This window comes from Coenobita brevimanus, chromosome 104 (genome assembly GCF_032717465.1).
Source record: "Coenobita brevimanus isolate Jiangsu-jjx chromosome 104, ASM3271746v2, whole genome shotgun sequence".
In the NCBI taxonomy this organism is placed as follows: Eukaryota; Metazoa; Arthropoda; class Malacostraca; order Decapoda; family Coenobitidae; genus Coenobita; species Coenobita brevimanus.
In genome coordinates this window covers 18,715,442-18,738,610 of record NC_137057.1, presented here as the reverse complement: position 1 = coordinate 18,738,610, position 23,169 = coordinate 18,715,442, and the positions used below count along the sequence as shown (strand labels likewise).

The window sequence follows — 23,169 nt, the reverse complement described above, 5'->3', positions numbered from 1 at the left end:
AAGAGCACAGCACCTGCACTGGCAGACGTAGTCTTCCAGTGTAGAGCTGTCCTGCATCAGCTCAAGCAATCGGGTAGATTCATATCATTCACATGGATACCATCCCATGTTGGAATACCAGGGAACGAAAGAGCTGATGAACTAGCCAAGAGTGCAGCAGAAAAAGAAGACATAGATGTAGTATGCCAACTAACCTTGAAACAGATTAAAACTATAATAAGAACACAACAAGGTCAAGAGGAAAATCAGAGAATGGAGCAGCAACATTCTAGTAGTGAAACTATGTATCACTATACTAACGTTGCTCTGAGAACCCACTTCACATATGGAAAATATAGAAATAAGTGGAAAGATTCTGTATGCACTAGACTGAGGTTAGGCTATAAATATCTGTGGCAGCTTGGAGTGGATACGCCAGATCATAAAACGTGCTGCAGACTGTGTAATGAACCCAGAGCCCACACCCTGCAACACTATGTACTTCACTGCTCAAAATTAGCGCAGTTTAGAAATCCTGCTGTAGACTCAGTGACCGAACAAGTCGTTTGGATGTTTAATAACGATAAAATAGGAAGTATACTGAATTGTAAAAACATCAAACACATACTTAAGTAGACATTGCTATATTGTGATGTAAGAGTAACTGAACAAAATATCTGAGTAGGGTGAAGAGTACATTATGCTCTTATGTAATATCTCAGAGCAGGGTGAAAAGTACATTATGTTCTTATGTTAGTATGTAATATCTCGGAGTAGGGTGAAGAGTAGCTCAGCGTCCTCATCCTTTTGAGGTGATAATGTAATATATAGATATACCTGTATACGTATATGTATGTATAACTGTTTGTCTCAATAAACTGTCTAAATTCTAAAAATACACCCTCTTAGTCAGTCTTTCATTCTCCATTCTCTCCACATGTCCAAACCACCTCAGTGTATTTCTCCTAATCTTCTCAACCACATCCACATCCACCCCACAACGTTCCTCCACTTCTTCATTCGTCAACCTGTCCCTCCATGTCACTCCACATGCTCCTCTCAAGTAACTCATTTCCACTGCTCTCACTCCTGACTTGTTCCCCTCTTGCAAGGTCCACGCCTCGCTTCTTCCATACGTCAGGGTAGGGATCACAATACTATCATGCAGTGACTTCTTAACTTCCATACTCAACTCCCTATTTCTCATCACTGCTTTCAGTGTACCAACAACCTTCCTTCCCTGCTGTACCCTTTCACGCACTTCATCCCCCAAAGTTCCATCCTTACTCATCACACTACCCAAGTACTTGAATGCACTCACATTCTCCATATCCTCACCATCCAACCTCACTGCACACTCTGTGACTTCATTCCTCTCAAACACCATAACTTTACTTTTGTTTACATTAACTTTCAGATTCTTCCTCCTACACACTGTCCCAAATTCATTCACCAAACCTTGCAACTCCCATTCATCTTCACTCAATAATACTGTATCATCAGCAAACAGCAACACCGGAATCTTCCAAATCTCACCCTCATTCATTAGAGCCACCCCCACATCCACTGCCCTACCTTGCACCTCCTTCACAACCCCATCCATGTATATATTAAGCAGCCATGGAGACATCACACAACCCTGTTTCAGTCCCACACTGAGATCAAAGAACTCACTCAGCTCACCATCCACTCGCACCGTAGCCCTAGCTCCCTCGTACATACTCTTCACAGCACTCAACAATTTCCTCTCCACTCCATATATTCTTAATACCTTCCACATACCTTGCCTATCTATTCTGTCATAAGCTATCTCCAAGTCCATGAAGGCAGCATACACTTTCCTTCCCTTCTCTAGATACTTCTCCACTAAACATCTTAGAACAATTATCTGATCTACACACCCTTTTCCCTTCCTAAATCCCCCTTGTTCTTCTCCAACTAGCTCCTCTGTCATATGCCTAACCCTATCAATGAGTATTCTACCATATATTTTACCAGTCACACTAAGAAGGCAAATACCCCTATGGTTACCACATACTTCTCTCTCCCATTTCCTTTGTATAAAGGAACAATTATACCTGATTTCCAGTCCTCTGGAACCCTTCCCTCTTCCCAAGCCAATCTACACAACTTGCATATCCATTCCACAACAATCTCACCCCCATACCTCAGCATTTCACCACACACTCCATCAATCCCTGGGGCCTTTCCCATCTTGATCTTCTTCATTGCTTCCACTACTTCCGCCCTACTGATCTCTTCTTCCCTCCTCTCATCTCTCCTTCTCCCAGCCATTCCCCAACCACTTATACTCGCATTGCTCTCATTCTCTACATTCAACAAATCCTCAAAGTGCTCCTTCCATCTCCTCAGTTTCTCTCTCTTCTCCACCAACAATCTATTATTCCTATCTTTCACTCCCCTACTATATCTCCTTTCACACTGCCTTACTTTCTTTACCTCCTTCCAAAACAATTTCTTACTCTCCCTCCATTTCACACTCAGATTCCTCCCAAACTCTTCATCCACTTTCTTCTTACTCTCCTTCACCAGTCTCTTAACCTCCCTTCTCCTGCTCACATATACCTCTCTCTTCTCTCTCTCATCTTCTCCCCTACCTCTACTCGCCAACCATTCACCATATGCCTTCTTCTTTTGTTCCACAGCTCGTTTCACCTCATCATTCCACCATGCTGTCCCTTGCACACCCTTGCATCTCCTCCTCACTCCACAAACCGCCTCACACGCTGCGCCTATCTCTTCCGTGAATATCTTACATACGTCTTCCACCCCTTCCATCTGCTCTAGCTCATACCTTCCCAATCTTTCTTCCACTATGCTCTTATACTCTGTCATTTTCTCACTATCTTGCAATTTCTCCACTCTTCTCACAGGAGCTGCTTCCTCCTGTCTTCCCCTTCGCCTCCTCAACCACTTTCTTTGCAGCTCTACCTTGGCCATCACTAAGTGATGGTCCGAGACTCCATTCCCCCACCCTCTCCACACTCTTGCATCCAACACTTGTCTTCTCATTCGCTCATCCACACACACGTAGTCTATCATTGCCTTTCGTTCAACAAGTTCACCATCCATCCTCCTCATTACTCTCCATGTATACCGGTGGATCATCTTATGACGAAAGTAGGTGTTGGCTATTGCCAACCCCTTACAATAATAATAATAATAATAATAATAATAATAATAATAATAATAATAAAAGACAATAGATTCAAACAGAAAAGACTGGAATAGAACCATCATCATCATCAACATCATAAGAACAACAGAAAGTAAATCTCTCTCTCTCTCTCTCTCACTAGCCTTGCTAAAATGCTTCAAAGAGTGGCAGAAGCACAACACCAAAGAAGACACACTGAAATGAAGGTTTGCATATTTAACTCCCTCTTACATCTCTCTCTGTCTTTCTATCTATCCCTTTCTCTCTCTATCTATCTACCAATCTGTCTACCTCACCTCAAGCTCCGGCAGAACCTTCCCTAGTGCTTCAAAGAGAGGCAGGAGCACAAAACCAATGAAGGAGCACTGAAATGAATGTCTGTATATTCTCTCTCTCTCTCTCTCTCTTAGGTCTCTCTCTGTCTATCTCTCTCTCTCTCACACTCTATCTATCTATCAATCTATTTATCTCACCTCAAGCTCCGGCAGAACCTTCCCTAGTGCTTCAAAGAGAGGCAGGAGCACAAAACCAATGAAGGAGCACTGAAATGAATGTCTGTATATTCTCTCTCTCTTAGGTCTCTCTCTGTCTATCTCTCTCTCTCTCACACTCTATCTATCTATCAATCTATTTACCTCACCTCAAGCTCCGGCAGAACCTTCCCTAGTGCTTCAAAGAGAGGCAGGAGCACAAAACCAATGAAGGAGCACTGAGATGATGGTTTTGTTACTTTGTCCCTATCCATAAACGGAGAGACAGGCAGCCCTTCCAACTTCTCGAGGTCACTTTGGTTGAAGAATTCCTGTTGAAAGAATGGCAATATAAGTATCAGTGTTTTTAGAAGCTATTACAAGTTTCTGTTTATCTATCTATCTATAGCCAGACGCCTTAATCCTGTAAGGGGTCGCCACAAAAAATTGCTTCCATGTTGCCCTGTCCTCTTCCATTTTATTGCCCTCCCCCAAACTTACACTCCCCCTCTCATATACCCCTCTACTCCATCCCACCATCTCATCCTCAGTCTCCCCTTTCCTCTTCCCCCCTCCACTTCACTCACATACACTCTCCTTGTTAGTCTCTTAGTCTCCATCCCCCAACTTACACTCCCCCCTCTCATATACCCCTCTACTCCATCCCTCCATCTCATCCTCGGTCTCCCCTTCCTTTCCCCCCCTCAACCTCACTCACATACTCTCCTAGTTAGTCTCTTACTTAGTAAAAGGATCTTGAGATGGTCTGGCCAAGAGGTGTGAATGGGGAATGAATGACAAAGAAAGTGTATGTGAGAGTGGTGCAGGGGAGAGAGGGAGACCAAGGATGAGATGGAGGTTTTGATCTAGTCCTCATTACCAACACAACATAGTACAGTACAGAGTATCTAGTACCAGTATATGGAATGAGGTCACACAGTGTTACCTCAGGGATAATAGACTGAATAGGGAGGCTGCCAGAGACTGAGCAGCATGGATAGCCACTAAGAGGTGACCCAGGCCGATGCATGTAAGCACGCTGAGGCAGGCTGCCAGAGATCAAGCAGCATGGAGAGCTGCCATTAGGTGACCAAGGCTGACGAATGCATGTTGGAGCCTTTATAAATGATATGATACAGTAGGTTCCTTGGACAACAGGAAATAATTTGGCTTGTCACTCAGTGCAGAGTCACCTGAGGGCTGCATTACATTGAGTGAATGGATGATAGGCACTTCCACCTCGGAAAAAAAAAGAAAAAAAAAGAAAAAGGAATAAACAGAACACTACCTGCATAAGCCATCACCTACAAAGACAAAGAAGTAACTTACAAACCATTACCTGCATGAGACACTCCAGCCAGGGCTGGGCAATGTCCAGCGGCCGCGCTTCATTGCTGATGTCTGCTACCTTGATCAGCACCATGGACAGCTGGGCAGGATATTAAAACCAGTATTAACACTCTCAGGCTTCTATAATCCCTCTTAGAGTAATAAAATATCTGGGATTAGCTAAAATAAAATGCTAGAGTTGTCCTGAGCATACATAATCAATCAGTCAATCCATCTATCTATCTATCTATACCCTGATGCCATAATCCAGTAAGGGGTGGCCACAAATAAATCGCCTCCATGTTGCCCTGTCCCTTGCCATTTCACTGCCCTCCCCCAGCTTACATCCCCCTCTCTCACTGCCATCCATCTACCACCTTACCATAAGAGCCTCTGTGGTACCAGTATTCACCTACTTAGCCTCTGAAGACTCACCTCTGGCACGTAAACCCTATTGGGCCACATCTGGATGGGGCACAGTAATCCACTAAACCACCAGGGATTCATCTGGTTGTATGACATCTGATAATCACCCCTTTACAGTCAAGCATTTTTCTTTTCACATAGTGCTGTGTCACCTTAAGGCAGCACTACATTGGGTGAGTGGATAGTAGTTGCCCCTACCTACCACTATTCCTATGACTAACTCTCAGACCATTTTGCACTAGCTGGAATTAAATACTTGAGGCTGCCAGAGATCAGGCAGCATGGAGAGCTGCTGCCATTAGGTGACCAAGGTCGTTTCGTTTTTCTTTTCGTTCTTGAAGGTTCCAACATGCTTGCATGCATCAGCCTCGGTCACCCGATGGCAGCTCTCCACACTGCTGGATCTCTGGCATCTTTCCTATTCAGTCCCTTATCCCTGAGGTCACACTCAATGACCTCATCCAAGGTCTTTTTCAGTATACCTCTCGCAACCCTATCCCTAACATTAACACTTCTCACTTTCTGCACCCAGTTATCATCCCCCATCCTCTCCACATGCCCAAACCATCTCAATCTACCTCTCCTTATCACAACACCAATACACTCCAGTCTCATCCTACCTCTCAACTCTTCCATCGTAAACCTAGGCCCCCCAAGCCTCGCACTAAAGGACACATTGCACATCCACCTAATCATTGTCATTTCTGTACGTCTGAGCCTGCGAATATCCTCTTCCTTTACTGCCCAAGTCTCACTGCCGTACAGAATTACACTCCTAACACATGCCCATCACAGGGCAACGTAGGATTGGATGATGGATGGATGGATGGACACATGCCGCATACAAAGATCCCTTAGCACAGAGAGAGAGCCCTTTCAATGTCAGGAGAGGCAACAGCTCTCTGAACTTCCAACCACTTCTCACTCTAGCCACAGAGCTAGCTCCAGCCCCACCTCCAGTATATAACATGTCTCCTGAATAAAAACTTCTTCCACACACTCAAGAGACTCATCAGCAAGCTCAATCCTTTCATGCCTGACAATCTCCACCTGCTCTCTGCAACACACTGTACACATGAAATCAGCATTATCTCGCAGTCTACCTCTAATACCACTACATCTCTTATGCACCCACTTATCACAAACACTGCACAAGATGGAAATACTTCCCACCCCCTTGTGGCAAATTGCACATGGCCACCCTCCCTCTACTCTGACAGTACTGCCACCAGCCCTAGATACCATTACCTTTGTTTTATCTGCATTTACTCTTAATCCCTTGTGCTCCATACCATCTCTCCACTTCCTAAATCTTTCCTCTGTCTCCCTTTCATTTTCTGCAGTCAACACCAAATCAAATCATTAGCACACATCTACAGGAGTCCCTTTCAGAAGTAACGAGAGAGGGCTTCAAGTACCATAATAAACAAGGGGATCAAAACTGACCCCTGATGCACACTAATATTCACGGAAAACTCATTACTCAAATCTCTATTCACCCTTACCTGGGTGCGAGCACCCACATACACAGCCATAACCACCCTAACCAGCCACAACTCGATCCCAAGCTTTCTCACTGTCCACTTCACCACCTGTCAAGGGACTCTGTCAAAGGCCTTCTCCATATCAACAAAAACAAAGTACAGATCCCTTTTCTTTCCTAAACATTTTTCCTGAAGCTGTCAAACAATGAATATGGCATCTGTGGTCCCCCTGCCTGGCATAAACACAAACTGCATCTCATCAATATTCACTCTTTCTCTAATCATACCTTCTAGAACTTTCTCCATTACCTTCATTATCTGATCTAAAAGCTTCGTGCCTCTATAATTTCCTCCTTCCAGGGCATTACCCTTCCCCTTGTACACATTTACAATTACACTCTGAGGACAACATACTCACACATAATCGTATTTATCAAGAAAGCAACTAACCCCACTCCTATATCTCCTGAGGCTTTCAACATTTTAGCAGTTAACCCAGCCACTCCCGCTGCCTTCCCCACCGGCATCCTGCCTATTGCCCTGCTCACAGTTGCAGCGTCCAAGGCGAATGGCCACACACACACAAGTACATTGTTGGCTTTATAAATGATATGACAAATGATACAACAAGTTATACCTACCATGAGGGGGCAAAAAAGTCAAAATCAACTACAGTCTATACGTACAAGGTTAACATGGGCCCGGTTCTTGAAATCAAACTCCTCAATGATCTCTTTAAAGTCGGACAGAATCTCATTGTGCCGCGCCATGTCCGTCGCCAGGATGCAGCGGATCATCCCTTCACGAATTTTCTTGTAGTCCTCGGCCGACACGTTTCTGTGGATTAAAATGGTTTTGTGTGAGCTGGAATGGGGTAAGGGAGTTGTCCTTACCATAAGAGGGTTTGTAGTATCTGTAATTACTAAAAACTTGGACTAGAATACTCATCCGTGGTCTCCCCTTCCCTCCCCTCCCCCTCCACCTCACTCAGATACACTCTCCTAGTCAGTCTCTCATTCTCCATCCTGTCTACATGGCCAGACCAACTCAAAATATTTCTCCCAATATTTTCAAACACATACTTCCCCACGTCATTCCTCCATCTCATCTTCGGTCTCCCCCTCCCCATCTCCCTCCCTCCTCTCCATCTCACTCACTCTCCTAGTCAGTCTCTCATTCTCCGTCCTCTCAATACACCCACCTGAATATGTTGCATTCGTGTTGCTCCAAAACAGTGAATGCAACGGAGCAGTGATGGTTTTCAAGCGGTGATATGTCATTGTATCGCAGGGCTAATTCTGTTTTCGCGTTGATCTGTGGGCAAAATGAATCTATTAAGTGGTGCTGTGAATCTATCTGTGTATCTATCTATCTATCTGTCTGTCTATCTGTCCATCTATCTATCTGACTGTCTATCTATCTATCTATTTTTCTAACAGTACAGTATATCTATCTATCTATATTTAACACTACAATATATCAATCTATCTACTACACACCTCTTTTTATATATCCCTTAAGGTGCATTGTCTATACTGTAATTTAAAACTCAGGCCAAATATAAATAAACAATACAATGCTTCCCTTACCTGGTAGATGTTGTTAAATCCAGGATGGTCAAGGTCGTGGCATATGCAGGATGTAAGGAGAATTAACACATCTAAATCGCCTAGTCTTTCCTGCAATCCACAACGCCACACCATACCATACATCTGTCAAGAAATCATCATCATCAACATCATTGTCATCACCATCATTATCACTATCATCATCATTTTCATCACCACTATCATCATCATCATCATCATCATCATCTTAGGACAGGATGAGGTATGACAAAGAGAAAAACAACAATAATAAGAATCATCATCATCATCATCTAATATTGTGTTGCCCCACAAGGAGCGTAGGAGCCCAGGGCTAGGCAAGTTGGTCCTGACATTTAAGATGAGAGTGAAAAGCCTCGCTCATCCCTGAGTGGCATTACGTGAGCAACAAACCCCCAACCACCCCTTGGATATAAACCTGCGAAGGCTCAATCCGATTGGGGAGCCTTAATTACCCACTAAACCACCAGGCACCATAATTTGGTTATATGGTTACCACCCAGCATAGTAAATGGTTTCCTGGTGTACACGAAACTATTTGGTTTGTCACTCAGTGTAGAGTCACCCACAGGCAGAAGGAAGAGGAAAGAACGAAGGAAAATAGAAAGAAGAGGATGGGAGGAAAGAAGGAAGAGAGGAAAGGGAAGTCACCTGAGAGCAGCACTGCATCGAGTAAGTGGATGATGAGTGACCCCACCTACCACTATATAATAATAATAACAATAATGAAAATCTACGACAAAGATAGGACCCACTTACCATCTGAGTGACACAGAAGGCATGTTCGAAGTTGTGAAAGGGGACTTGGTTGTAACAGTGGTTGACGCGGCACAGAAAATAACACAGCATCTCAATCTCTGTGCCGAACTTGGATAGCAGGCCTAGATCTGTATACCTGTGGAGGGGAGAAATTGGTAGAGTACTTATCTATCCATCTATCTGTCTATCTATCTTTGTCTGTCTATCACCTAACTAGAGCCAGACGTCTTAATTCCGTAAGGGGTGGCCACAAACAAAATGCCTCCATGTCACCCTGTCCCATTTCCCTGCCCTCCCCCCAACTTACATCCCTCTCTCTCATATACCTCTCTACTCCATCCCTCATCTCATCCCCAGTCTCCCCCTCCCTCTTCCCCCCCTCCAACTCTCTCACACACACTCTTTCTAGTTAGTCTCTCACTCTCCATCCCCCCAACTTACACCCCCCTCTCTCATATACCTCTCTACTTCATCCCTTCATTGCACCCACAATCTTCCCCTCCCTCTCTCCTCCCCCCTCAACCTCATTCACATACTCTCCTAGTTAGTCTGTCACTCACTAAGTTCGGTTTAATAAGGATCAACAGCATTTAAGAGGACCTTATCTTATATACAGTATATATATTTACACAGTAGAATGCATGTATACTCTCTCTCTCTCTCTTGTTCCTTCCAATTCAACTTTGGTCTCATAAACTCACATTTTCTCTCTTCCCTTCCCATCCTCTCTGTCTCTCTCATTCCTGCCAATTCATTTTCTCTCTTCCCTTCCCATCCTCTTAATTCCTCTCTCCTTCCCACCTCTCTCTCTCACATGTGTTGCAGCAGCAGTAATATTTCCGACTCTTCCCACACCCAACTGTTGACAGAAGGTAGTCGTAGTAGCTCTTGTGTTTCCGCCTCCACCACACCATCACTGCCCAGAGAGAGAGAAAATTAGAGACAGCAACAAAAATAATAAAGTAAATCATCATCATCATCATCATCATCATCACCATTATCTTCATCTTCTCATCATCGTTATCTTCATTGTCATCGTCATCATCATCATTGTTATCTTCATCATTTTTCATCATTATCATCGTCTTTGTCATCATCATCATCATCATCACCATTATCTTCATCTTCTCATCATCGTTATCTTCATTGTCATTGTCATCATCATCATTGTTATCTTCATCATTATCATTGTCTTTGTCATCATCATCATCATCATCACCATCATCTTCATCTTATCATCGTTATCTTCATTGTCATCGTCATCATCATCATTGTTATCTTCATCATTATCATTGTCTTTGTCATCATCATCATCATCATCATCACCATTATCTTCATCTTCTCATCATCGTTATCTTCATTGTCATCGTCATCATCATCATCATTGTTATCTTCATCATTTTCATCATTATCATCGTCTTTGTCATCATCATCATCATCATCGTTATCTTCATCATCATCATCATCTCATCATTATTTCTTCACAATACATTGATGACCAATGCAAATACCACACATTCCACTATCTATCTATCTATCTATTGCCAGACACCTTAATACTGTAAGGGGTGGCCACAAATAAATCGACTCCACGTCACCTTATCCCGCCAACTGACATCCTCATCTCTCATATATACCCACTCCAGCCCTCATCTCATCCTTGGTCTCTCTCTCTCTCTCCTCTCCCTTCCACAGACAGACAGATAGATAGATAGTTGGAGTCTTCATAAACAATACAAATATGGCACTAGTCACGAAGAAGTGCTTGTCAAGAAACCATACTGACTTTTTCTGCCACTGAGCTACAAAAGTATGAAACTCTGGGCCAAGTTAAGGCAGAAGGAATATAGTAAGGTCTGTGGTTTATGAGGCTAGCGAACTGACATGAGATCCAAGCTGGCTGGATGAATGTTGTGAGAAGAGCATGATCAAGGATTTGACACCCCTTTTAATGTGACAGTATCCGTATTAACTCTATCGGATATGTTTATGTGAAGCTACAGAATATGGTGAATGTTTTTGGTGTATCAGATAGAGCCAGGATTCCAGGGGCTTGAATGATGAGTGAATGTCATCAATGGAAGCATGGCCCATTGGACTGGGTAAACTTGGGCTGTCTGAATGTTGCTACTCCTCACCCAGCCCTAGGATGGGAAAGGAGGTCCGGATGATGATGATGCAGCAGTGAAGTACTTAATGAAGGCTATACCTAACCCCTGTAATAAGTCTCTCCTATACCAAACAAGATCATTTGGAGATGGCAAGAAAAAATACAATAACAGGTCATCCCACTGAGGGAGTTGAAAACCATACAGTGTGTGACCTTGGGTTCTGGGTAAATTATTACAAGTGGACAATACACCCCCCAGGTAGTGTGATATATTTTTCTGGCAGTTTCTGATGCGATTCAAATGTTTCTGACCTTCATTTTTGTCAGAAATGCCCCTCACCGAACATAATAAAACTAACCAAACCAAACCCAACATACCTAACCTATCTTAGGGGAGTAATAATCAATTTCTGAATGGGGTAATGGGGGTTATTTGTGATCCTTAGGGACTATACTATACGATAATGGTGCTAAAATTCCAAAACTGCATAGTGTCCACTTGTAAAACAATACTGTACCAGGTTCTGTGGGTGACATGGGCCCAGAGGTATGGGGAGACTCTCCATTGCCTGCGCATCCCACCACTGGCTTGAACTACACCTGTCACGGATAAAGACAGTAAGATAAACCATCACCATTACCATCATCATCATTATTACTATCATCATCATCATTGTTGTCATTGTTTCCCAAGTAACTGGCAGTAGAATATTAAGCTACTATGAAGCAATTATGGAAGGAGTGGTAGGCAGCCTGCACAGCTTTTGATAAAACAAGCTTGGAACTGACCTGGACACATGCCTGGCAACAAAGGTGTGATGCCCACAGATGTGCTGTTTGGTTCCCTTCTTCTTCCAGCTACTCCTCTGCTACATCATAGCAGACTTGCAGCTATTGAATATATTCAGATTTTTCTTTTCCTGCAAATTGGTCAAATCATAATTAAACTTCCTGGAAATGCATACTGGCTTATCTGTTGTGCAAAATGGTTGTTATCTTATACCTAATGCAATAAAATGCGGAAAATATTCTCACAGAAAATGGCATGGTGATAAAAAAGAATATATGCTACTTAACATTTCAGGGCACAAAGGTATTGAAATTAGGAAAAAATGACACCAAAATGATCCAAATCTGAGATGAATTACAGTAGATGCAAAGAGAAGCTAGAAATACTATGTTCTGAGAAAATAAGCATCAAGGTCAAGACTTAATTGTATAGGTTTGTAATTGATATAAAGTGCTGTATGATGGATGAATGAAGTTTTGTGCATCCAGTGTTGCACAGACTGGGTCTTTTCCGGTTTGTGAACCTCACTGCTGGGGCGTTTTGGACAGAGTATCACTGACGAGGTTTTGTCTGTGCCAGTGGTGGACCCCTTCCCGTCTCTCAACAACTATCTCTAGCCAAGAACATACCAGGTACAGTCCTGTAGCTTTGTGGACAGTGGAGGCATGATGCTTGCCTTGAAAACACCATTGCTAGTGACCGACACATTGGAGGCATGATGCTTGCCTTGAAAACACCACTGCTAGTGACCGACACATTGGAGGCATGATGCTTGCCTTGAAAACACCATTGCTAGTGACCGACACATTGGAGGCATGATGCTTGCCTTGAAAACACCACTGCTAGTGACCGACACAAGGTAACCCTCGTGCACGAGTGTTTTGGTTGACTGAGAGTAAAAGGTGGATTTTCAGTGTTGCCTGGCGAAATCGTAGAACTTCCGCCATCTCCATATTTTCACTCTCCCTGCTTATACAGAAAGATGTCAAACACCACAAAAGAGAAATAGACGAAATTATTATCAGAAAATCATGCTGGCGCGCCGATCAGCTGATCTTTGTTGACATTTGGTGAGACAGGCCTTGGAGAATTTGTAACATCCCTTCCTCGGCGACTTAGTTGGCCTGTTACACCTTAATATCCCCTAATATGGTGCTAATAGGAACTATGACTGTATTAAAAAATACCGATAACGACAGAGAGGACAAGAAAGTGTAATATACCAAATAAATTGATCAGGAAAAAGTACTAAAAATCCTTCCATTTCAACGACATAACGGCTTAATTTTCAACCCCGACTTAGGAGGCTTCGTAAGACCTCTTCCTCAGCAAATTTATTGTGCACATTACACCTTAATATTCTATATACTGATGCAACTGTGCCGATATTTTAATTAAGCCGTAATCTCTCATGTAGAAGATTTCGTAACATTTCCTTCTCTGCGAACTATTTTGTACTCTTGACCTTAATATCCTCTTGATGAAAGCTATGGCGGTATTAGCAGAGTATAAATATCATACAACCCAACAGAAAGGCCTAATTTGCAAATAAATCGCTAAGGAAAAAGGGGGTGTGAGGGCCGCAACACTTCTTCAGCGATTTATTTTGCACCATGCACCATAATATTCTCTTATATGCTACTCTGAGTTGCAATTGTGCCGACATTAATAGTTCAGCCTAAATCTCTCATATAGGCCAGTCCAGTAAAGTTTTGGGATTGCCTTTGCAATCCAAAGTTTTTAACAACTCTGATGGGAGGCGAACCCGCGTCCACCAGCGTGTGAGATGCACACTCTACCACTGTACCACATAGGCTAGGCTTTGGAGATTCCGTAGGGTCTCTTCCTGGGCGATTGTTTTGCGCATACACCTTAAAATCCTCCAGTGTGTTATAAATGGAATCTACGCCGATATTAAAAGTCACAGATTACATGAATAATAACATTAATGTGTAATATGCAAAATAAATTGCCGAGGAGGAGGTACTACGAAATCTCGCATATTACGGATGATATTTCTATTTGCTTAATCAGTACAGTATCTTGAAAAGCAAATCGTTAAGAAGAGGCGTTAGGGAGTGTCCTTACAATTTATTTCTAATTCTGCTCCGTTACTATATTCTTGTGTGTAATTCATGCAATCTATGTCGACACTGACAAGAGATAAGAAGTCAGCCAGGGGATATTAATGAGTAGTTTGGAAAATAAATCATTAAGGAAGAGGTGCTTGGGATCTGCCTTGCCCGACGAGAATGCGGACCAAAGATTATCATTTTCAGGAGGTTGCGGTGCTAAGAAACATACATACGGGTAAGGAGTCTCCCTAACACCTGTTCCTTAATTATTTATTTCCCAACTACTCGTTAATATATGTCCCCACCTTAGCATGGGACAACATCAACTTGGAGGAGACGGACAGTTCGTAATGACGGCACTCCACGCTGCTTGATCTCTGGCAGCCTCCCTATTCATTCCCTTACCCCTCGTCCCAGGTCTTTTTCGGTCTGCCTCTCACATCCCTACCCCCGACGTTTACACTTCCTATTTTCCGCACCCACATGTCTACCTCTCCACACCCAGTTGGCATCCTCCATCCTCTCCACATGCCCAAACCATCTCAGTCTACCCCTTCTCATGACACAAACCAATACACTCCAGTCCCATCCTTCCTCCCAAACCAACTCAATCTACCTCCTCTCATCACAACACCAATACACTCTACCCCTCCTCATCACAACACCAATACACTCCAGTCCCATCCTTCCTCCCAAACTATCTCAATCTACCCCTCCTCATCACAACACCAATACACTCCAGTCCCATCCTTCCTCCCAAACTATCTCAATCTACCCCTCCTCATCACAACACCAATACACTCCAGTCCCATCCTTCCTCCCAAACTATCTCAATCTACCCCTCCTCATCACAACACCAATACACTCCAGTCCCATCCTTCCTCCCAAACCATCTCAATCTACCCCTCCTCATCACAACACCAATACACTCCAGTCCCATCCTTCCTCCCAAACCATCTCAATCTACCCCTCCTCATCACAACACCAATACACTCCAGTCCCATCCTTCCTCCCAAACCATCTCAATCTACCCCTTCTCATCACAACACCAGTACACTCCAGTCCCATCCTTCCTCCCAAACCATCTCAATCTACCCCTTCTCATCACAACACCAGTACACTCCAGTCCCATCCTTCCTCCCCAACCATCACAATCTACCCCTCCTCATCACAACACCAATACACTCCAGTCCCATCCTTCCTCTCAACTCTTCATTCATAACTCTCACTCTCCACACCCAGTTGTCATCCTCCATCCTCTTCACGTGCCCAAAACATCTCAGTCTACCCCTCCTCATCACAACACCAATACACCCAGTCCGTTCGTGATGCTTAAGATGTCACTTTTCACACGGGAAGCGATGTCAGCGAGTTACGATGCGGATGTAGGGATCAACTGTGTCACTGGAGCCATGGAAGACAGTACCCAGTGGTCCTGTGAGGAGGCGGAGGAAGAAGAAGAGCTGTTATTGCTTAGTGTAGCCATTTCCGATCAAATTAAAATGAAATGGGTACATGAGACAAATGTGAAAAGACCAAGAACTTTTAGGTGATGAGGAAAAGTTCAGACGATATTTTAGACTATGTGCCAGTCAATGTAATGACGCCTGACTGAACCAGACATCCAGAACAAGATACAAGCTACAGGCAGGCTATAAGTGCCAAGGACAGGCCGGCCAGTACCTTTACACAGATTAAAATACAAACATACACTTGCAGGAAAAGTTTATATAAGAAGGAACAAGTGACTGTGTATGTCCATATGGGAAGGGTACCGGGGAGGGTGTGTAAGGTGTTGGGAAGGGTGTGTAAGGTGCTGGGAAGGGTGTGTAAGATGCTGGGAAGGGTGTGTAAGGTGCTGGGAAGGGTGTGTAAGGTGCTGGGAAGTGTGTAAGGTGCTGGGAAGGGTGTGTAAGGTGCTGGGGAGTGGGTAAGGTGCTGGGAAGGGTGTGTAAGGTGCTGGGAAGGGTGTGTAAGGTGCTGAGAAGGGTGTGTAGGGTGCTGGGAAGGGTGTGTAAGGTGCTGGGGAGTGTGTAAGGTGCTGGGAAGGGTGTGTAAGGTGCTGGGAAGGGTGTGTAAGATGCTGGGAAGGGTGTGTAAGATCGACAGCGAACTATTAGACAAATCAAGACACAGTCATAAGTATATAATTTGTGTATTCTTAAAAAATCTCGCTACCTAACTACACATGCTATTTGTTACTGCATCACGGTATCTCTGTCATAGTACATTATATTCGTCTAAGGGAAGCAAAAGAAAGTTGTACCGTAATTTCCTCTCTAAGTCTCTAAAAAGGTAACATTTAGTACTGCTGAGGTTTAAACTAATTTCAGGGAGAATTTGAAACTAGAAAGGAAATGTCAGGTTGTGGGAATTTTGTTCGTAGTTATTGACTTCGGCTTCATCTTATCGTCAGCAAACCCAAAATATCCCGTAAGAGCGTAGTATCCATGCAAAGAACGTAGCATATAAAAATCTTTCACAGCTAACTCGATCATAAGTTCAGCGATACTAGCATATAAACCAGCGTATTGATGAAAACTGTGATACCAATTTGAATCTCGCGGGCATCACATCAAGGAAAAGGCCTGGGTTCCAAAATTATAAATGTTTTGAGCGTCAGGTGCACGTGCATAAAATTGCTTGTTTATTTTTTAGTTTGCAAGCAAATAAGCTAAAATAATACATACATATGTGTAAAATCGGAAATAATCGACCAAACAAAATTATTTCTAATACCTTTAAAATGCTGTGAAGACTTTTTAAATCTCGGAAATTGGTTTAAGATCTTTATGAATACTTCCGAGGTTGGCGTTGGGAGTGTAAGTGTAACCGACGCCATGTTTAAAGAGAACATTTAGGAGTGATGAGGTGAGGATCCTGCCTTGATTCCACATTTTCAAGCGGTTACAGTTAATTTACTTGTATTATTGTGTTTGTGAAAATTAGATATGGCATTGGAGATAACTTAGAGGTGAGCATTTCTAGTGAGTATTCGTGTTTCGTGATTATAAAGGGCGACAAAGTCCAAGCAGATGGTGAAGAAGGCCGGCTTCGTGAGTATCCTGGTCCACTTCCATAATTTTACCTCTAGCATCAGATTTACGTACATAAGTCTGCTTGTTAATATTAAATAATTAATGGAGCTTACTAGGGTATAGGTATGTGGTGGAAATATTCGTGTTTTGAGATGGTTTGTGGAATGGTGGTGTAAATGGAAGAACAGACGCCGAAGAAGGTCAGCATCGTACAATATCCTGCTCTGTTTCGTTTTTCGGCAGCTTCCATCTAACTTCCTAACATAATTCTACTTACTAATGTTAGATAGAGATTATTAGGGTGTAGAGATTATTAGGGTGTACATGTGAGGGAAAGTGGATGTATAGAGATGATATTTGGCATTCTTGTAAGATTTGACGTCGAAGATGGCTGGCGTATTAAATATGCTGCTCTCCCTCCACATTTCCTTTACTAACAACTAATTTCCCCACTTAATTCTGCTTACTCTTGTTATGCAAGGTAATGGAGGTAAATAAGTGTGAGTTTGGTGGGAGAATATTCTTTGGAGATAATTAAAGGATGTCGGGTTTTTTTGTGTCCTTGCCGAAATATTGTAAACATTCTGCCCCCGAAATTCCTGTAATGTTCGTATATTATGGATTTCCTTCGATTTATTGGTTATTGTCATCTTTTTTTATATAATGTGGGAGTTGGGGTATTTTTTTTGAAGAGGATTCCACGTAAATATCTCCTTCAAGCCGATGACTTGCTGGAGAGGGATGCCTGCAGGTGTTGGCACTGATACAACCACGCCAGTACCACTGTTAAAATATACGTTCCTCAATCCCTATCCCATGAAAGCAGGATGTGGCACTGCAGAGGGGTAACTTCATCCTGCAGACCACCGGGTTCACGTTTAGGTGAGCAGGGAGCCACAGTAACACTTGTACTACCGCTGTCTGTTGACGATTTTATCTGTACGTTTAGATCAACATGGATAGGTCATAAAGGGAGCTGTGGGCTTAAAGCTGGATGAGGTTAATCTATCTATCTATCACCAGACGCCATAATCCTGTAAGGGGTGGCCATTTGACTTTGAGTTATTTGTTTTACGGGGAGGGGCACTAACCCTCCACCAACCCACTTGTTGACACGTAGGGAGCACTTATGGTTTGGTTATATGGTTACCACCCAGCGTTGTAAATGGTTTCTTGGCTTACGGGAAACCATTAGGCTTGTCACTCAATGTAAAGCCACCTGTAAAGGAAAGAAAAGCATTAAGAAGTGACAGGTAAGATGGGAGAAATAGGAAGAGAGGAGGGCAGGCACAGAAAGAGAATGAGAAAGGCTAAGGATGAAGTAGGCAGCACTACATCAAGTGAGTGGATGATGGTCGCCACCGCCTACTACTATGAGGTTAATACTTACTGATATTCACAAAAAATCTTGGACAGTAATGAGGCAAATTGCTCTCAGCACTTCTCGGTTGCGACAGCCATTGCAAAGTATGGGCAACGTCACTGTGTACCCTAACATTGCATTAAAGTTGTGTGGCCTGTGTGAAAATAGTGTGGTGCATTTATAACGCTGCTCTGCTACTCCACCTGGCTGTTTCTTGTGTGTTGCAAGGACGGCTTAGTCAGTGATGTCATTGTCAGTTGTGTATCATGTGCTGTGTATTCATTTCGTACTCCCACTGCTACACACACACACACACACACACACACACACACACACACACACACACACCAATGTATCATGTACCGGGTATTCATTTCCTACTGCCACTGCTACACACACACACACACACACACACACACACACACACACACACACACACACACACACCAATATATCATGTACTGCGTATTTATTTCCTGCTCCCACTGCTACACACACACACACACACACACACACACACACACACACACACACACCAATATATCATGTACTGCGTATTCATTTCCTGCTCCCACTGCTACACACACACACACACACACACACACACACACACACACACACACACACACACACACACACACACACACACACACACACACACACACAGCTGTGCCCACAACACATCAGATATTGCAGGTGAGTGTCTTGTGAAGCTCTGTTTACATACTGCCTTGTACAACAATTTTGGCCCCTCTTGGACTCTTCATGGGGTACAGGCTCAACATGTGGTGTATTTTCTTTGATGATAACAAGAGTAATATTGGTCACTTTCTCCCCCCACCTGCAACTAATTGTTCCTTTCACTTGCAGGTACGATGTTACTTGTTACTAGTGCGTTACTTGGGTTACATGGAAGATCGGAACATGAATACAGAGTCAGGCAGCGGTACGTGGCAGCCTAAGTTACGGAGAACCAGTGGCCCCAGTGTAGTGTCTTTCGAATTAAGGTGAGTCTTTTCAGCCTTCCTAGTGCAGTGACACCTTAATTTAGTCTGGCAGGCTCCAAGTGATTTTATTCAGCAGGTACCTACATGAAAATTAGTGTCTGAGTGTAGTGTGTTCTCAGTTCAGGTCAGCTTCTTGCTTTGCAACGTCACTCCGATGATGTCTTAGTTTATTCTCGCCATCTCCAGGTCATTTTATTCAACTTAGACCGAAAATTTATTTCCATAAGTGCTGTGTCTTGGTATGTTAAGCTGAGGTCTTTCTGTCCTCTGTTGAGAATGGCAGGCATAGGACATATACAGTATACAGTATTTTTCATTTTGTTACTTCCATTCACTTCTGAGAGGACGTTCACCCCTGGAGCTGGGGATTTTGAAGTTGGTGGTACATCCTCATGAGGATATTGTGGGGCAAAATAGGTCTTTCATGAACGGTTATATTCTTACAAAATAGTCGGACAAAATCCCTCTCCATGTTTGTATCAGTTTAAGTCAGTCCACTCTTGTAAGACTACACCTGGCCATCACCAAGCTGAAAAGGGTTGGGAATCTTTGCAAGTTAGAACAAATGTCGTATTGTTAAGTCACATGGATGTCAGTCGAGAAGAATACAGTAATTCCTTGTAATCTGTCGCCCTTTTTCCAGTCTTTTTGGTTGTTAACTTCTTGAATCCAGTGACATATTGTCAGTGTTATTCTTGTCATCTTTACACCACTGTGTATTTTAAGACAGTATTAACCCCTTCAGTCCATTGATGTAGTTATAATTTCGTTCTTGGTGTCTCTGGACCACTTGATTCAGTTTAAAACTACTCGTGAACAGTTGTTGAGTTAACCCCGATCAGTCTGGTTGAGCAGACCTATCAATCGCAAGCAAGCAGCTCCCCGTGCAGGGCCAAGCAGCTCCCCCTGCAGGGCCGTCCCATGCCGTGAACCAATGTTTCCTTGCAGTGGGCAGCACCTTGCCTCTGCCAGGTGCGGGGAAGAGTATGGAGGTTGGGTTGCCAGACGGAATTTGCATCTGCATCCAGTAACAGGGACGCCATAGTAGGCTGCACATCATGCTGCTGTTTGGTGTTATGGTTACCACCCAGCGTTGTACGGCCATAGTAGGCTGCACATCATGCTGTTGTTTGGTGTTATGGTTACCACCCAGCGTTGTACGGCCATAGTAGGCTGCACATCATCCTGTTGTTTGGTGTTATGGTTACCACCCAGCGTTGTACGGCCATAGTAGGCTGCACATCATCCTGTTGTTTGGTGTTATGGTTACCACCCAGCGTTGTACGGCCATAGTAGGCTGCACATCATCCTGTTGTTTGGTGTTATGGTTACCACCCAGCGTTGTACGGCCATAGTAGGCTGCACATCATCCTGTTGTTTGGTGTTATGGTTACCACCCAGCGTTGTACGGCCATAGTAGGCTACACATCATCCTGTTGTTTGGTGTTATGGTTACCACCCAGCGTTGTAAAGGGTTTCCTTGGTTATAGGAAACCAGTAGGCTTGTCACTCAGTGTAGAGACACTTGAAGTGGAAAGATTAATTAAAAGCAACGGGAAGGATGGGAAAACCAGGAAGAGAAGAGGCCAGACACAAAAAGGGAACGACAGGTGAAGGAAGAGGTAGACAGCACTACATCAAGTGAGTGCGTGATAGTGGGACAGATACAAAAAGGAAATGACGAATGAAAGAAGAAGTAGACAGCACTACATCAAGTGAGTGGATGGTAGTGGTCAGCACCCACCACTGCACCCGGGTATAGTATAGGGATTAAAGAAGGTTATCCTGTATCTAACCTCGCCAGTCTCTCCTAAGCTGAATATAAACACCTGAGGCAGCAAGAATAATCTGAAGCATATATTTGGTCATGTGGAGAGGATGGAGAATGAGAGACTGACGAGGAGAGTATATGAGTGAGGTGGGGACCAAGAATGAGATGGATGAATGGACTGGAGAAATATATGAGAGAAGGGAGTGTGAGTTGGGGGGAGGGGAGTCAAGTGGCAGAGGACAGAACAACGTGGAGGCAATTTGTCTGTGGCTACCCCTTACAGGTTTAAGTGATGTGGTAATAGATAATGTCAGTGGATCGAAGGGGTTATATTTTCAATAATTTACAGAAAAAAAAAAAAACAATACAGTTCCATGTCTACCAATAAAGCTGATTTGCCACTTTGCTTTGGTGGTGGAGAGGGACGCCTTCAGGTGGTGGCACTGATATATCGGCGGCTCAACTGCATGGTTAAATAACACCCCTAGCTACTGACCTGCCCCCCGAAAAGTGGAGGGTGTACTACGGCAGGACAGCCTAAGCCAGCAGTCCACCGGTTTGACGTCTCAGATTAATCTAGGGCTACATTATTATTAACTTGTACTACCACAACTACTGTGACACTACTACTACTACTACTGTGGTACTGCTGCTGCCACCACCACTACAACTACTACTACTATTGCTACTACTTACCACCGTACCATCACCAGTCTTCTCTGATTTACAGTACTTGTATTTTTCCACACACCAGACTTACTAAGGGAAATCTTGTGTAGGTAGTCAACAGCTTTTAGTCATGATTCTCTCCCTTACTGTCTTCTCTCCAGTGTTTTGTCCCTTTGCATATCATGTGTCTTAGGCTTTGAATTGGTGCCATATGGTCTTTGCCAGGCGCTAGGAATCCAGTATTCAGCTCAGTTCCAGCTTATTCTATCTGTTGATATTCGTCCTTAGGTGGCATAGTGGCTTTGTGGAGCAGTTTGGTGCAGAATAGTGGCGATACGTGACTGGTAGAGAAAGGCAGATGGACGACTCGTTACTATGACAACACCTGATGCTTACGGTGAGGATTTTCTTTGTACTAGACTATTATTTTTGTTTTTGTTTTTTTGTAAGCTTATTGATATACTCGAGAGATTTAATTATTATGTACTAACGGTAAAATAGGTCTTTGCATTTTGTCAACTTTTTTTTTTTCATCTATCCATCGCCAGACGTTTTCATCACGCAAGGGATGGCCACAGACAAATCGCCTCCATGTCACCCTGTCCGCCATTTCGCTTCCCTGCTCCCAACTCGCATCGCCTTCTCTCATATACCTCTCCACTCCATCCCTCCATCTCATCCTTGGCCTCCACCTCACTCACATACACTCGTCTCGTTAGTCTCTCACTCACTATCCTCTCCAACCTCTTGATAACACTTGCAGGTCATGATGGTTGGGTGGGTTGCAGTGATGTCAGTGGCTGCCCGTGGGTTAGAGAGAGAGAGAGAGAAATAGAGAGAGAGAGAAAGAGAAATAGAGAGAGAGAGAGAGCAAGAGAGTAGCAGAAGAACAAACTGCAGCAAGGTTAAGAGATGTGATTTAGAGAGTGAGAGAGAGTGTCCATGAGTTAGAGTAGAAGAAGAAACTGCTGTATAATTAAGAGATATTATTTAGAGAGAGAGAGAGAGTGAGAATGCCCGTGAGTTAAGAGTAGTGGTCCCCAGCTTTATTTCCAGGCGACCCCAATCATGCACATCTATCCGTGACAGCGACCCCACTGGTTTTATGCACTGT

At 43.6% G+C, this 23,169-nt stretch overlaps 2 protein-coding genes across 2 annotated transcripts in view; both read right to left on the bottom strand.

The window, feature by feature from the left end:
- The window catches only part of MED11 (mediator complex subunit 11), a 427,497-nt gene that overhangs the window by 88,607 nt on the left and 315,721 nt on the right, over window positions 1-23,169 (bottom strand). The window lies entirely within an intron of this gene.
- On the bottom strand, window positions 376-12,229 carry LOC145416043 (high affinity cGMP-specific 3',5'-cyclic phosphodiesterase 9A-like). The gene is made up of 10 exons (XM_080285143.1): window positions 12,132-12,229; window positions 11,861-11,942; window positions 10,047-10,148; window positions 9,233-9,368; window positions 8,456-8,578; window positions 8,068-8,180; window positions 7,553-7,703; window positions 4,967-5,056; window positions 3,798-3,959; window positions 376-465 (listed from the first exon to the last, which is right to left on the bottom strand). The coding sequence occupies exons 1-10, from the start codon at window positions 12,139-12,141 to the stop codon at window positions 376-378; spliced, it is 1,059 nt and encodes a 352-aa protein (XP_080141269.1). The 5' UTR covers window positions 12,142-12,229.

Excerpts from the sequence above, each read along its gene's own strand:
- LOC145416043 (XM_080285143.1), bottom strand. Across the intron at positions 8,181-8,455 it reads GATTTAACAACATCTACCAG|ATCAACGCGAAAACAGAATT; the intron begins GTAAGGGAAGCA and ends TTTTGCCCACAG. Across the intron at positions 3,960-4,966 it reads GGCTGGAGTGTCTCATGCAG|GAATTCTTCAACCAAAGTGA; the intron begins GTAATGGTTTGT and ends TTCTTTCAACAG.